At 47.7% G+C, this 16,013-nt stretch overlaps 1 protein-coding gene across 1 annotated transcript in view; it reads left to right on the forward strand.

Annotated features, from left to right (window-relative positions):
• FLVCR2 (FLVCR choline and putative heme transporter 2) overlaps positions 1–12,490 on the forward strand; it is a 32,461-nt gene extending 19,971 nt beyond the window's left edge. Inside the window, exons 4-10 of the mRNA XM_009987045.2 lie at positions 120–187; positions 973–1,076; positions 8,204–8,314; positions 8,960–9,065; positions 9,547–9,658; positions 10,090–10,145; positions 12,407–12,490. Of these exons, the coding sequence (XP_009985347.2) occupies positions 120–187; positions 973–1,076; positions 8,204–8,314; positions 8,960–9,065; positions 9,547–9,658; positions 10,090–10,145; positions 12,407–12,490 (641 nt within the window). The remainder of the gene's footprint in view (positions 1–119; positions 188–972; positions 1,077–8,203; positions 8,315–8,959; positions 9,066–9,546; positions 9,659–10,089; positions 10,146–12,406) is intronic.
• The last annotated feature ends 3,523 nt before the right edge of the window (positions 12,491–16,013 follow it).

A 16,013-nucleotide genomic window follows, 5' to 3' on the forward strand; every position in this document is an offset into this window, starting at 1 on the left:
CAGCAGTCTTGTTATGGATCGTTGCTCCCAAGGATCTCTCTCTCTGCATTTCTACCCTTTCGCTACCCAGCAGGAAAGTAGCAGGCTCTGAATGTGCTGCATTTTTATTCCCCCCTCAGGTCTGAATGCAGGTTGTTTCTACGCCCTGTCCACTCTGCTGAACCGCATGGTGATCCAGCTCTATCCAGTAAGTGCATCCAACCCTCATGGCCCTCTGATGCTTTCTGTTGTCCAGCACTGGCTGCCAAAGGAGAGTCTGTGAAAAATGCAATGCCACAGCACTTCTGGCTGGCTCTGGCACAAGTTGGCTGGCTGGCAGTAGAGCGTTGGTTCCTTTAGTTCTTTACACCACTCTGTGAAAAAGCTGGCGAGCTCTAGCAAATACAGCTCCTTTACACCCTAAATGACGTAATTTTCTTCTGAGAAATTCTTCCAGCAATTGCCTCCTCCCTGTTCCTGATAGGGATTTCTACTGGGATATCTGTACCAGGAGGCTGCCTAGACTCATGCTCTGGTGGCAGAAGGGTGGAGTGCCTCCGTAGCTGAGCTACTGTGGCACGCAGCCCCAACAGTAAGCTCTAGAGAGCTCCTTTCCGTGCTGCCTTATGGAGGGTCCCAATATTTCCTGGTTGATCTGGCCCAAATCCTAACACCAGGCAGCAAGCTTCATAGGGTTTATGCTGACATCTCTGAGAGTGTCTGTTCATGCTGGCCAGTGCTCACCTTTTTTTCTGGGCTGGCTCAGAGAGAAGTTCCAATTTTTCATGGGCTGGAGTAGGGTGCTGCATTGGCTCGTAGCGAGCCCAAAAGTGTTCTTGCAAAGGCTAGTTCTGTTTAATGTGTTACCAGCAGAAGACATGTATGGGACACTAACTTTGGTGTCTCTTCCCCTCTGGGTTCTCTGCACTTTGCTTCTTGTTGGCTATGACTTGGCTCCTGCATTTGTGTGAGTGTGTGTGTGTCTCACCACAGGGGGAGGAGGTGAATGCTGGCAGGATTGGACTCACCATTATACTGTCGGGGATGGTTGGGGCTTTGATCTCCGGCATCTGGTTGGACAGAACTAAAACCTACAAGTAAGTCCCGTGTTTGCCTCTGCGCCCCTGGTGACTGTGTTCTTCCCCCGTACTGTGCAAGGAGCAACCCTGTGCAGTTGCAACTCAGCAGTCTAGAGACTGAATCACTCAGAGGATTTGTAGGAAAAAAAAAATACGGTTCTTCAAAATCCAGTTAGTCTAAAGTGAAGTTTGGAGCTGTGCATTAGTTTGCACTGGGCCCATACAAGATCTGGTTATCGTGGTCGCTAGGGAGACATAGGAAGAGGATGAGATGGCCCAGCAGCTGCTTTGTTGGGGATGAGAGAGTTCTTGGCACAAGCAGAATCAAGACTGTACCAGACCATTTCTCATCCCTTACAAACCAGCTTCTGTGAATCTTTGGCTTAATGAAAGGCACATTGAATCTAATGCCCAGAGCCATTGTGTGAGGGTGCGTTGCTGTATTTAGGGCAGGCATAAGGGGTATTGGAATTGTGGGTGGATGATTCTGGGTTTGCTGCCTGGTAGGCTGGGAAGGCAGACCTGGCCAGCATACACTGCCATCTGTAAAGGGACAGCTAAGAGTCTTTGGGTGTTCTGCAGCTCCCAATCCTCAGGAACTCACATCTCACTGACAGCCTTGTAGAGTGTCCCAGGGAGAAGAGAGTGCCTTTCCTGTCTTATGTTGAGGTCTGTGTAATCAGCTTTCCAGTTTCCCTGCTGGCTTTGATAACTGTGCTATAACCTGTTGTCTGAACAAGCTGGGTGAGAGAGGGCTTTACTGCTGATATGCTGGTGATGAGCTGAAGACAACTTTGGAGTTCTTTTTCTTGCAGCAGCTTTTCACCTGGAGGAGTCCCACTGCCATTATCCTACCTGATATCTTGGGCCAGAAAAGCATGTTCTCTTTGTGGGCAGCTTAGATGAACCTGGCTAGCTGTGGGCTTGCAGCTTCTGAAGTGGCCTCTGGCCCTAGCTGTTAAGTACAGGGTTCAAAAATGGAGAGGAGATGGGCTTCTCTAACAAGAAATAATGGTAGCTGAGGGCTCCTGGAGATGCTGAGAAAGAGGAGCAGTTGACTAATACAGAGACTGGCAGGTCGCTTGTTGCTGTTTCTAGATCATTGTGTGCGACCGAGTAGTTCTCATTTGGCAAACCTGGGAAACAGAAACACAGCTGTTATGAACTGTCTCTTTCCAGCCAGGGGCTAGTGGTAAGGCAGCCTCTACTTGGCACTGCCAGGGCAGATGGTCTTCCTGATTCTCCCTAAGTCGAGCTAGGTTGCAGCTCAAAGGCTGAAGAGCCTTGCAGCTCACCAGGCAGAGCTGGGACTTGAATTTGGCAGAATGAGGTGGGGGGGGTTGGGGAATCCTGGATTTTTCTGCGGCCTCTGCTTGCTTGGAGGGACCATGTAGATGGGCATAGCTGGCTGAAAGTGCAGGAAAATAGAGCTATGCCACTCATGGAATTTATCCTACAGACCCCAGGGACTATCTGGGGATGGATTTAGCCTTAGGTAAGGAAAAACACTACTAAGAATTTGTTCTCCATTGCAGCCCACAAAGTGGATTTCTGTGGAACTAGCAAAATTTTTGAGTGCTACAGAGTCTTTATTTAGCCTCATTTAAAAGTCTATTTAAAAAAACTGTCAAGATGCCAGATGTTCTAGGTAGGTGCCCTCCCCCTTCCCTCCACTGCTCAGATAGTGTCAGGAATTAAATGGTAAGCACGTGAAAAGCAGGAAGGAAAAATGTCAAGTCCTTTTTTTAGTCAGCTTGGAGAGAGAGGGAAGCAAATGAATAGGATCCAGCTGTGACTGAGGGGAGCAGAGAGAAGTTAATAACAGAAGGAACTGCAGAGCTCTACATGCGTGTTTGATCTTTACTGTCCGATCAGCAGTTCCTTGAAAGGGTGAGGCTTTGCTAAGTCAGGCTTTCCCCATCTGTCATGCTTGGGCACCAAACAACCTTGCATTCTTGCTTTTATTTGGCGGGCAAGTCCCTGCAGCAGCCCCTGTGCTGTTCTTATTTTTGGAATTAGCGGGCACAGATTTGGCCCATACAAATACGTGAGTTACGTTGTGATGAGCGAGCAGTCCCAGAACTGGGGCTGCCTATAGTGGAATGGCTTGTTGAGAACAGCCTACTTCTTTGAAAGAACACGTTTTGACATCAAGTTAAACGAGGCTCCATGTACATCCTTTAGGTTCCTGGCTCAGAGGAGAGATGAGGTTGTGACACCTGGAGACTGCTGAATGTATTGGTATTTCTAGGGGAGTCTGGCTCAGAATCAGGAGTTTGGGGACTGGATTAATCAGCACTTTTTTTTGGCCATGATTTTCTTTTAAGGACAGTGTTCACATGGCCTTGGGTCCAGCTGGTTCCAGACAGCACTCTCCACTGTCATCACTGCATCTTTGTAAGGCAAGATGTCAGAAATATCCATCTCTCTCCATTGACTAGGCAGAGGACCCCAAGTAGTGTTTTGAACTTAGGTCTGTACAGGCCTAATGTGTGTTAAATTTTAGGGGAGTGAGGAAAGACTTGGATAGTGGAGAATGGGGCACTTGGGTGTCTTCCACTGAAAGGTGAATGCTCTCTCAGCCTAGCCTGCCATTTGTGTCTTCTTGTTGTTGCCCTTTTTCAGGCTAGTCCTTGTGTCATGGATATGCCTTCACCCTGTCGGGCTATATCTCTTATATATATATATTAATTTACCGAGGCTGTCTTTTTTTCGTTACCTCATACAGGAAGAAAGTGGCATAAAACTGAGTGCTGAAGGATGAGGGGGTGATGAAAACTAAACCAGCCCTCTCCAATCCTTCCCTTCTCCAGCATCTGACACCTCAGTGTCTTCAGCAGTGAGATCTTCCTGGGAGTATAGGGACAAGGCCTTTGTTTGGGGTCTTGCGCAGCCTGGAATGTGCCATCCTCATGGCAAAGCCTGTAGAGGCCATCTGCCATCCCATTCTGTACAGCAGAGCGCTCTGGAGCAACACACAATACCCCAGTGAGCAGATAAAACTGTGGCACATGGCTGTGGTCTCTCCAACACTCCTTGTTCATTTGTTGCTTCAGATGTTGCTTGACTCTTGTGTTTTTGTAGCTCCAATCCCCTGTGAGTCTAGTCCCATCCCTTTGGCTTTTCTCATCCAAGTGACCTTGTGAGACGTGACTGGGCCATGTCTGTTTCTTGGTCTACAGCTTCCTCTGGAGTTGTCCTTTCTGTTTCAGTCCTCTTCCCTGCTGGTGCTGGCCTTGGCTGGCTTTTTTTCCCCTGAGGTCTTTCTTTTCTCACAGTCTCTTGTGGGATCTCTCTAATCTGCCTCTTCAAAAGGGTAGGGAATGTGGCTGGGAGGGCAGATGAATGTCAGGGCAGCTTAGGTTCACCCAAGTGACACGCATGTCAGGTCCTTCACAGATCTCCCTCTGGCTCTGCTGCAGAGACTTGGCAGCTGGTGCCTTTGTAGCACTGCTTCCACATCAGTGCGCTGGGCTTCCTTCCCACACCCCAGAGCACAGAGGGAGGTTAACCCCAGTTGTCCAAAGGTGATGTAGCAGGATGCATAACTTCCAGCTCGCACTCCCTGCACTGGACAGCCTTTCAAGAAGACTGGCTGTACCTGTTCCAGACAATAATTGTTAGCTCGTGTAGGCCATCCCAGGAATAGGTTGCTAAAAACACCAGGATGCTGTGTGAATGTCCTCTGTGAAAATGCTTCTCCTTTGGGTTATTTCTCCCATAAGATGCTACGATAAGAGGCTTACCAAGCAAAACCAGGCATTATTGCATGCTCTGATGCCCTTAGGGCCACAGAGCATTCTTCTTGTCCTCTAGTGAACATAGATAGAATCATAGAATGGTTTGGGTTGGAAGGGACCTCAAAGATCATCTAGTTCCAACCCCTCTGTCATGGCCAGGGATACCCTCCACTACACCAGGTTGATCAAAGCCTCATCCAACCTGGCTTTGAACACTTCCAGGGATGGGGCAGCCACAACTTCTCTGGGCAACCTGTTCCAGTGCCTCACCACCCTCAGAGTGAAGAATTTCTGCCTTATATCTAATCTAAATCTCCCCTCTTTCAGTTTAAAGCCATTGCGCCTTGTCCTATCATTACACGCCCTTGCAAAAAGTCCCTCTCCAGCTTTCCTGTAGGCTCCCATTAAGTACTGGAAGGCTGCAATAAGATCCCCTGGGAACCTTCTCTTCTCCAGGCTGAACAGCCCCAACTCTCTCAGCCTGTCATAGTGACGAAGGCCACTTCCTGAGAAATGCCCTGCCTGTGTGCTTGAGGCCGTTTCCAGCAGCAGGAGTTGCATTCAGGGCTATCTGCTCAAGTCCCAGTTAGGGACTGTGCTGGGCAGGGAGCCACTCAGTGCATGGTTTCAGGACGCTTCCTGGTATGTGATTTCCGCAGCACGCAAGCCTGCCGTCTGGTTCTTTCACAAGGGTCTGTCAATTTGTTTTGTCTTGCTGGAGCCTAAAGATTCAGGGAGGCAAGTCAGTGAAGAAACCTCATCGTCTCCTCGAGCCAGCTAATGTGCAATAGATGTGGTACCCATGGCAAGGTAGAACAGTTTTCTCTGTTTTGTGCCCCGCTTACTTCTGCAGTTCTGATGGAGAGCACCGCTGGCTTTAACCTGCAAGAGCTGTCTGCTGCTCTGAGCCTTCATGCGCGGGTTCTCAGCAGGGGGCTGCATGTTCTGGGAACTTCTTTCTTGCTGCTTGACTAATGACATTGCATCAATGTGAAACAAAGCCCTGACCACATCTGGTCACTAACTCGTTCATCATCTTTGCCTGGAGATGAGGAGCAAAGTGCAACTGGGGACAAGTGTCACTACAGAGTGAATCAGATACAAACTAAGAATGCTTGAACCATAAGCCTAGGAAACGATGAGATTTTTGTGGGACTATCCTGAGAGCTCTGCACTGAGACCAAAACTGGCTGTGGGAAGAAAAAAAATAAATTAAAAAAAAAATGTTCCAAGTGTCCCTGGTGGCAGAGGCTAAGCTGCTCAGGGTCACAGCCACCTCTTGGAGGCCTGCCCTGTATTTTAGCACTGACTGCTGTGTAGTTTTGGAGACTCTTCTATATGGAAGGAGCACCCAGTTCAAACTTGGTCCATTGTCCCAGCCAAACCCAGGGCATCCATGCAGCCCAAGGAGCTGTAATTCTAGCCTTGAACCCCTTTCCTAGTCAGCACAGTCCACAGCTGCTTGGTCAAGAGATGAGAGGCATAAGAACTTGCAGGACATATAAGGAACCCTGTATTCAGCAGAGAAAGTCTTTTACTTGCTTCTCAGACTAGATGATCTTTAAGGTCTCTTCCAACCCAAACCATTCTATGATTCTCTTTCAGTTTCCTGGGTCTACTCTCTAACTCCTCTGTCAGACCTTCATCTCTTCTCCTTCTGCAGCCTCCAGGCTGTGCGCCAGCCATGTAAGCAGCTTTCTATGTAATAGGTTATAGCAGAAGTAAGCAGCCCTTTTATGCTGCCTTCACAGGTGACTTTCTTCCTCCATGAAAGCATTGGAAAGAGCATACTCTAGAAGTGATATAGCATCAGAGGTTAAAGGATTTGCCTACCCCTTTGACATAAACCAAAATTACTTGTCATGGCGAAATGTCATTTAGACTTTCAGTGCATTAAATGTCTGTGGTGAACCTCTTTGTAAGCATGGCTTGATAGTTGAAGTCTGAAATTAGCTTCTCAAGCCTGTATTTGGATAAGAAATGATGTAGGAGCATGAAACTCACTGACTTCAATCACTGCCAGCAGTGAGGGAGGACAGAACCTTAGCTGGAATGTTCTGAATGGAGTGTACTGGAAACATTTTATCATGCAATATAATACTGGCTGCCTGTTTGGGGTTGGATTTTTGATGGTGGTCATTTGCATTAAAAAGGAAAAAAAAAGTGAAAATGGTTTGAGGTTTAGTTTCTTTAGTAGAATTCTAGGAACTGATACCAAACACATTCTTTAACGGATTAAGTCTAAAATTTATAGCAAGTATACAAGTAGCTGGTGGTTATACATTTAACTTCTTCCTAAAAGACAATGCCCAAAAGTTAATCTTTTGTCAACTCTGCTAACTGCTGCTTTCAAGAGCCTAGTGGAATTTCAGTCAGGTAAAGGATTTACCTTTACTTCCTCCCTCCCCTCCCTTCCATCCCAAAATTATGTGCTGTGAAGGGCTACTTGCTACCTCCTGTACTGGAAAAAGCCATGGGTTTTTTTTTTTGGATGCGAGAAGAATTTCCTTGGTGTCTAGTCAGGGATGACAACTGCTAACATTTCAGTTCTGGTAAAGCTGGCCTGGGCTGCTGTGTGTGTCTCACAGTACTGAGTCCACTGATGTTCCTCAGCATGGCCAGGCTGCAGATACGGCTATTCCCAGGATCTCCTTGACATTCTCCCTGCACATGATGTATCTTTGTCCCCTCTGCCCAGAGATGAAAGCTTCTGATTCTGCTGCCATTGGCCATGGAACTGGCACTGGTCCTGCTGAACGCTGCTGTGGCTTGAGGGTGAGGCTGTGAGGGCAACCTGGCTTGCACGTCCCCTCTCTAAGTACAGTAGGCAGTTTAAACAGAGGAAGGAGCAGCAATGAAAGGTGTTTTGGAAAGCATTGAAAAATACAGGCTCATAACACTGTTAACAGTGTTGTGTCACCTCTTCCCTTTGCTTTCCTGCATGGGAGTGCTTAGTCACCTCAGCTCCTGCTTCTAAGCAAGCATGTCCAACTGGCTGCAGTACAGAGGGTGCTCAGGAAAGACTAATGATGTCTTTGTTTGGCTCTTGTTCTCTCCCTCAAAAGGAACGCACAGTACATGACCAGGGACCTGTAAGCCCATGGTAGGATCTGAGCTTCTTGGCTGCCTTATAGGTGCCTCCTTATAGATGTGATGCCTTGACCCCACAGGGAGCAAAGCCCCTGGTGATGAGGTAGGGATGTGAAAACTCTTAGGTCTTGTTCTTGCTTCTCCTGCTGTGCGTGCAAACCCTTCTGTGCTCTCTGTCAGTCCAGTTCCTCTATCTGGAGTAAGGATGTCAGAGAGCTGTGCAACTTTAAAAAAAAAAAATTAAAAAATCATGTGCTGCAAATTATACCAAGATCTGTGAGCGAAAAGGAGGACTGACTCTGCTTTTCCTTACAGGCAGACTACACTAGTTGTCTATATCATGTCTCTGGTGGGAATGATAGCCTACACCTTCACTCTGAGCCTAGGTCACCTCTGGGTGGTCTTTGTGACTGCAGGTGTGCTGGGGTAAGTTCATATGCTGGCTGCTTTCCTCAACATGTGAGCTGCTAGAGGATTAGCAGGGAGGCAGAGCTCATGGCACAGGAGAGATTGGGGAGAGCTATAGCCTGTGTGTGGCTCCTGTGTGGTTTAAGGACAAAATGATCTGCTCTTCCCTTCTCTCTCTTGTATGTGTTTCATTAGTCAGGGACACTAACATGGCCCTGCTCACCTGCAGTTGCCTTAGATGTTCCAGGTAATCAAGTAAAAGCATTTGGGAAGTGAGGGATACCCCAGCCCCGCAGATGGCCAATGGGCAGGAATGAAAAGCATGTGGGCCTGGGTGGCTGTTCGACTGCACTGGCGATGATGCCTCTTAGAGTTACCTGTCAGAGATGCTGCTTTTAATGCCTTATTCTTGTAGCAACTGGCAGCTCCCAGCTGGCCCAGCTCTGTGCCTTGAGGCTGTGGGCAAAGGTATTTCTGGGTAGAAGGAAGACCTGTGCCATGATGAGGGAGTCAGACAGCTGCCTGGGTTGTGACAATGCTAGCGGAAACATCCTGTGCAGTCAGTGAAGCATCCCAAAAGGGATATGGGCTGCACTGTGCCTCTTCAGTCTTCCTTCTGACAATTACTGAGTCTTCCTTTCTGTGTGGTTTTTTTTTTTACAGGTTTTTCATGACAGGATACCTTCCCTTGGGCTTTGAGTTTGCTGCAGAGTTGACATACCCAGAATCAGAAGGAACATCGTCAGGGCTCCTCAATGTCTCAGCACAGGTAGGTATGCTGTTTTCCCTTTGCTTGCCTCTTTATAGGCAGAGAAATTAGATTGTAGTTCCCAGCCTTGACTCCTGTTTCTTGTCCATGATGATTATTGTAATGTACTGCAGATCTAAGCACCCTAAGACCTGGCTTTTTGAATTTTGTTCCTCATGGCATTTCTCTTGTGGCATCCATTCCGTTTCTACTTAGGAAAACCCATCAGGATGCCAGTCATCCTTGCCTTTTCCAACATTGTTCCTAACAGCCTAGAACCTGGCTCTTCTCCAGTGAGAGATGAGATTCCAGCCTTAAGGGTCACCTGGCTTCCCATCAGCTGAAAGGAGATGTCTCTGGATGTGTTTATAATCAAACTTTAGCCTCACTAGGCCAACAGCTTGGCTGGCCTGTATGCTCTCTTACTTTAGTAAAGCTGGGAAGCTGTTTGGGCTGCTTTATAATAACAGTACAGCTTGACACTGCCTTTGTTTGTTTGTAGATTTTTGGTATTGCCTTCACCATCAGCCAAGGGCAAATCATGGATCACTTTAGCACAAAGGCAGGAAACCTCTTTCTTTGTTCCTTCCTGTTCCTGGGGACAGTTATGACAGGTAATTAAATTTTTCAGTGTTCCTCTGCTATGATTCTTCCCCTTGGGCTTGGCATCTGGATTGAAGGGCTTTTGTGTGCAGTGGTGCCTGCAGAAAAGGGCACACCCACACAGCAGTCCCATAGCGATGCTGCTGTGCTTCTTTAAGTATCTGGTCTGTGTTACAAAGATGATTGAAGGCTGCTTGCCCTGGCTGCTGGCTGAGATCTCAAAGATGCACCTTCTACATGCTGCAATAAGGAGTCTCTATCCTGCCTATTTCAGAAGTGCTTTCTGCCTCATCCAGGACAGTGGTTTCCCTTGCTTGCTGTAACGTGTCCCTGTCTCCTCTGGGGCCTCTGCTGCCCCTTTGAGTCTTGGGGAAATTTATTTGTGCTCTGCATGGTGACTTAACTGCCTTCACATCTCTCTCTCCCCCTTCCTCTGTCCCAGCATTCATTAAGGCTGATCTCCGAAGACAGCAGGCCAATTTGGATAACGAACAGACCGTGAGTAACCCCCACTTCAATCCCTGCTGTGCCCCTGCTGTTAGCTCAGGACAACACCCAACCTCTCTCCTTTCTAGGAGCCGGGATGGCCCTTTCTGAGTTATAATTGCAGCTGCGATTCTCTTCTCTTATCCCATCACTTCTTGCCCAGCCTGTGGCGAAGCTCCTTGTTGGCATTTTCAGACAGGTGGCTGTAATCCCAGCTCTACCAGCTGCTGGGGCCTCTGTTTGCTTACTGTTAATGTCACGCAGAATCTGTAGGCTCTGGTCCTCTGGGAGTCTGCAGGGCTTCACACGTTTTTGTATCGGCTAGGGACAGATGCAGGCCAGCACTGCACTCACTGTTCTCCCCTGACAATGCACTGAGCCCTCGAGTGCTTTGCCCTTGTTTAGAGCTGAGTAACTGTTATTCCAGGCCCTTAGGGAGGCAGGGTATTCCTCTTATTCCCTGTCCTTACCTGCCAAGTGGGGTTCAGGGTATGGGACTGGAGGAAGCTAGGTGGCAAAGCCCAAATGAGGGCTTGAGCAGCCTCACTCCCCGCACTTTGTGCCGTGCTGCAGACAAGTCTGCTAGTTTGTATGTGTGCACCAGAGCTCGGGGCATGATGCCCCTGGGGCATGCTGTGCAATAAATGCAGCTGTTTCCATGTGGGAGAGGGCCTCTGGTAATAATAATTGCAGCAGATACTCTTAGAAGCTCGCCCTGCAGGGAAGGGGAAGGGATTGTGGTTGTTTGAGGCTTTTTTCCTTATTGCTCTGGGCTCCTCTTCTAGGGCGTTAGCAGAGACCACTCAACGTTCATGAAGCCATCAGCGACTAAAACTAGGAAAGTGCATAAGCTCAGTTCTCTGCTGGCTCAAGTCAGCTCTTTTCAGAAGGCAGTACTGCCTTCCTCCAGATAATCTAACCCGTCTGATCTGGAGGGAGACCATAAGGTCCAAGAAGCATCTCTGCTCCAACCAGCTGCTCAGGAAGGTGGATTTTTTTTTTTTATTACAAAATATATGCTTTTTAATGTTATTTTTATTTTTTATTAATTTTTACTGAACTCCCTGAGCACAAATGCAGAGGGTAGGATAAGTAAAAGGAATTGATACTCCCTTGAGCAGTTCTTGCACTATAATTCTAGACTATAACAGAGGGGAAAAGCCTGTACAATTATCTAGTTTGGGTAAAGTGATCCCCCTCCATTGTCATAACTTAAAGAGTTCCTGCTTTTCCTGCTCTGAGGCTTACAACTTTGCCTGAGTTTTAGCAGCCTATAGTCTATGGGACGAAGCTGGAAGATGACTGCTTTACCAGAATCCTGGTGTAAATGGAGCTGACTGGAACACGCTTAGCTAATCTGAGCTGGAGTAAAGACCAGTCTATTTTGATGTACACCAAACTGCTTGCATCCCTCAATCAACAGTGCTTAAGTCAAAGGCAGAAAATAAATTGTGAAGCCAAACCATTGTCCGCAAGCCCTGAGGCAGCAGGGTTGTAATGAGAGGTGCTGGTGGCACCATGAGTTAATTCATAACACGTATGTGGAAGGCCCTGGAAATATCAAGGTCCCTTGGCAGTGAACATGATGCCTTGTAGCAGTAAGGGCCTTTCCCTTTGTCAGACACTTCTCTCACCAGATGAATTGTACATTTTTGCTTAAGCCATTTTTGATATAAATCTTTTAGTATAAATATAATTGTAAGAGCTTGCTGCTGGAGGGAGCAGGGTGTTGAGACCAGAGCAAAGGTGGTAAAGGTGTCATTTCTATAATCCTAAAAGCCTCCAGAACTGACTGCGGTTAAGAACCAGAGGGATGTGAGTGAGGCAACAGGTCTCAGTCAGTCAACACCTTCACGGGCAGCTCCTTCCCCTGAGGAGCCATGCTCTGAGGAGGTCATGGCAGACACGCCACCACACCCTTGAGTGTGGCCTCCACACGGCCGAGCTCACCTGGGTGCTTCTCAAGCTTAACAGACAACTCCAGGTGCTCGACCAGCTGAAGGTGGGCTGAACCTGGTGTTCTGGGACTACACAGATGCCTTGCTCAGGGGAGCAGCCAGCTGGGCTTGGGCATTGTGTGCTGCCTTTGTGGAGAGCTCTGATGGAGTCAGGTACTGGAACCTTTCTACTCGGCACAGCTGCCTTACACATGCTTTGGTGATTTTACTGGTTTCTTCCTTTGCCTGTGCCTCTGTTTTATTTTCCCCTTTTTCATTTCCCTCCCTCTTTGCCTCCATCTTTTCTGGGATGGTGACTTGTGGCTGTTGTTGCAGAGACTCCAAGACAGCAATCAGATCATGGATTACGGGACTGTAGCTTGTAACCCTAACCCCATCAATCCCATTCCTGCTCACTAGCTCATATGCAAAGGTAGGAGAATCGCACTAATCTGCTTCTCTGAACACTCATGGGTAGCGCAGGCACTAAGCCAATGGCACTTCTGGAGTGACAGCAATGGCCGTAGAGTACTGAGAATCTTTCTGGCCTTCTCGGGTACCCATCTGATAGGAAAGACAAGATAGCTTTCAAGAACAGAGTAGACATCCCACCAGACTCACGTCAGATAGGGGCATAGGGATTCAACTAGGTGTAGCAAGGCAAAGCCTGGTGCTGTAGCAGATGGACAACTTAATTGTGAGTAATTTCCTGGGGAGAGGAGGTGCAAGCATTCTCTGACATTACTTTTACAGTCCAGATTCTTGGCTGGAACTGATACAAGGAGCCCTGTAGAAGAGTTGGCTTTGATCACAGACAGGGTGCATGGCCAACTTCAAGAAGGAAGTTTAAAAACATCTAGCAATAACAGTCATTGGGTTGATGCCTCTAGGCATAAGAATGCCTGAAAAGTGTAAAGCTGTGTGCTTGCTGATCTGTGAATCTCAATGGCACCTGGCATTTTCTCAGCTGTTGCTTGGGGCATAATGCTTTATTACTCACTGTCCTCTACTTCTCACTGACTGGCTGATCTGTGAAGTTAACAACACTACCCTTTGCTTTTCAAGGTGTTCATTGAGTGCGTGTATCACAGTGCCACAGCCAACAGGACTAATAGGCAAAAGCAGAGTGAGTCTGTTGGAAAAATCAGCCTTAGTCCTGCTGAGACTAGAGTGCGTGCTACAGGGAGTGTGAAGCTGCCACACTTTGATGCAAGTGTGAGGAAGAGCCTCATGGGCAGAGAAAGATTTGACTCCAGGCTGAGTGCTTCTGAAGCTGTCCCCATGCTGCAGTCTGTGGCAGTTTTAGCAGGGTACACATGCGGTGTTGATTTAGGACCAAGTAGTCGAGAAGCTGTAGCTGCATGAGCTGGGCAAGCCTGCCTGGGATACACTGGTACTTTTTTTGATGGCTGAAGTTTATATTGTTTTTGTTAGCAGACCTAGCTTGGTACAATTGCCAGCGTTACCAGTTGCAAAATAGACACTGCGAGGCTCAGGCACATCGCTGCATAAGCCCTGCATCAAAACTGCTTCCATAAAGAAAAAAAAAAAGTCATTGTTATAGGAGACTCCCTTCTGAAGAGAACAGAAGGCGCAATATGCAGACTGCAAACTTCTTAGGGAAGTTTGATGCTTCCCTGGGGCCTGGGTTAAAGATGTGAAGAGAAAGCTTCCTACCCTGGTATGGCCCTCAGATTATTATCCATTATTGATTTTTCAGGTAGGCAGCGATGAAGTTGCAACAGGAAGTTGAGGGGCAATCAAGAGAGATTTCAGGGCCTTGGGATGACTGATTAAGGGATCAGAGCACTTTGTCAACCAGTCTCCTGAACAGGTCAAAGTCTGCTCTCTGGAAGTCCAAGGTGGCAGTTCTGCTGAGCCTTCTCCTTACTTCTCCAAGAACTGAAAACTCTATCATTTTGTGATCACTATGCCCAAGACAGCCTCCAACCATCACATCACCCACAAGTCCTTCTCTGTTTGCAGACAACAGATACAGCAGTATGCCTTCCCTAGCTGGCTCACTCACTAGCTGTGTCAGGAAGGACAATGAAGCTGGTGAAGGGTCTAGAGCACAAGTCTTATGCGGAGTGGCTGAGGGAACGGGAGTTGTTTAGCTTGGAGAAAAGGAGGTTGAGGGGAGACCTTATCGCTTTATACAACTCCCTGAAAGGAGGTCGTAGCGAGATGGGTGTCAGTCTCTTCTCCCAAGTACCAAGTGATAGGACAAGAGGAAATGGCCTCAAGTTGTGCCAGGGGAGGTTTAGATTGGGTATTAGGAAAAATTTCTTCACTGAAAGGGTTGTCAAGCATTGGACCAGGCAGCCCAGGGAAGTGGTTGAGTCACCATCCCTGGAGATATTTAAAAGAAGTGTAGGTGTGGTGCTTAGGTGTCAGGAACTGCCTGTATCTTCTCACAGTGAATCGCAACCAAATGGTCGTTTCGATTACGATGTATCTCACAATCAGAAGGCTGTTCTAATCTCAATACTATCTCAATCAGAAATCTATCCAATGGAGAGCTCCAAGTCACCGCTCTCTTAAGGGGCTCCTACCTCTCCAGTACCCAGGAGGGAAATGCCCCCTCCCAGGAGGGAGTGCCCCACCTTTAACCACCCATGGGTCACGTGGTTTCTGGCTGACCAACGTGACTCACAGCACCTGTTTTAACGAAACACAGGTGCTTTCTATTCAACCCATACAGCAGCCAGAAGACTTCTCCGACACTTAGGGACATGGTTTAGTGGTGGACTTGGCAGTGCTAGGTTAATGGTTGGACTTGATGATCTTTAAAGGTATTTTCCAAGCAAAATGATTTTGTGATTCTATGGCTGCTGCAAGGACAGCAGCCAATAGAATCACAACACTGACACTCAGACTGACACTCAGTCAGATGTGAGCTTCCAGAGGATGCAGAGCTGTGGAGTTGTGCAGGCCTCACACTTCCCATTGAAACACTATGCCATTGGCTGTGTAGCCCTTTTGATGACAGTGGGTCTTCCTCTGTCTTGGCTTGATGGAGGTGCAGTCCCATGGTGGAGGTAGGCAGCTGCCTTGTTGTTTTCTTTGGGGGCCCATCATCCAGAGCATTGGCCTAACAAGCTGTCATTCTTCCTAGTGTAGAAGTAGAAAGGATCTGATGAAAACCTGTCAAAACTTTTAGCTGGATGTTCAGTTGTTCAGTGGCTTTGGTGCAGAGTAGGACTGTGGAACTGCCTGATTTCCCAGTGTATTAAGGAACACACAAGGGAAAAACCCACATGCTGATTCTCACAGGGGAAGATCTTCCATTTTCACCTAGTAGTGGCTTCTGGTGATGAAATGGAAAGCCTAGAATCTGTCTGAGCCATTGACTTTGCCGGGAAAAAGAGCAACATACAAAGCCATAGCTTCAGTGAGAAGAGTCAGTGTTTATCAGCCTTGACCCTTTGCCCAGGAATCACAGCCTCTCAGCAGCTACCTGTCAGAGCTTTTGGCCACTGTGTCCTCACTGCAGGATGTTTTCCCTTCTTCCTGCAGGACCTGCCTTGTGTTCACAAGCAGTTTGTCTTCTATCGGTGCCCTTATCTGCTTGCAGTTAGAATTAAACAGACGTTGCAATTAGAGCTTGTAGTGAGAACTAAGTTGGCCTAATGGCACTGTGGATAACTTGTTATCTGTTAGTAAAGCTGTAGTGTGGTTCCAACAATCCTCCCACTTCTGTCGGCCGCGGTTCCCAGAGCGTCAGCAGGGTTAGCTTTCTGTACCTCAGGACACTTGGATCAAACACCTGCTTTACATGACAGTGAGTCTCTTTGTGGGCTGCCTTTGTTGTAAATGCATCTGAAGCCATTCCAATATTGTGCCTTAAGGTTTCATAGCAGTGTCAGTTGATTCAGCATACATGTTATACTCGTGTATATGCTGTGTACAGCCTGTGCTCATCTGCTCCTGGTTTCCAGCA

This window comes from Tauraco erythrolophus, chromosome 6 (assembly GCF_009769465.1).
Source record: "Tauraco erythrolophus isolate bTauEry1 chromosome 6, bTauEry1.pri, whole genome shotgun sequence".
Lineage (NCBI taxonomy): Eukaryota > Metazoa > Chordata > Aves > Musophagiformes > Musophagidae > Tauraco > Tauraco erythrolophus.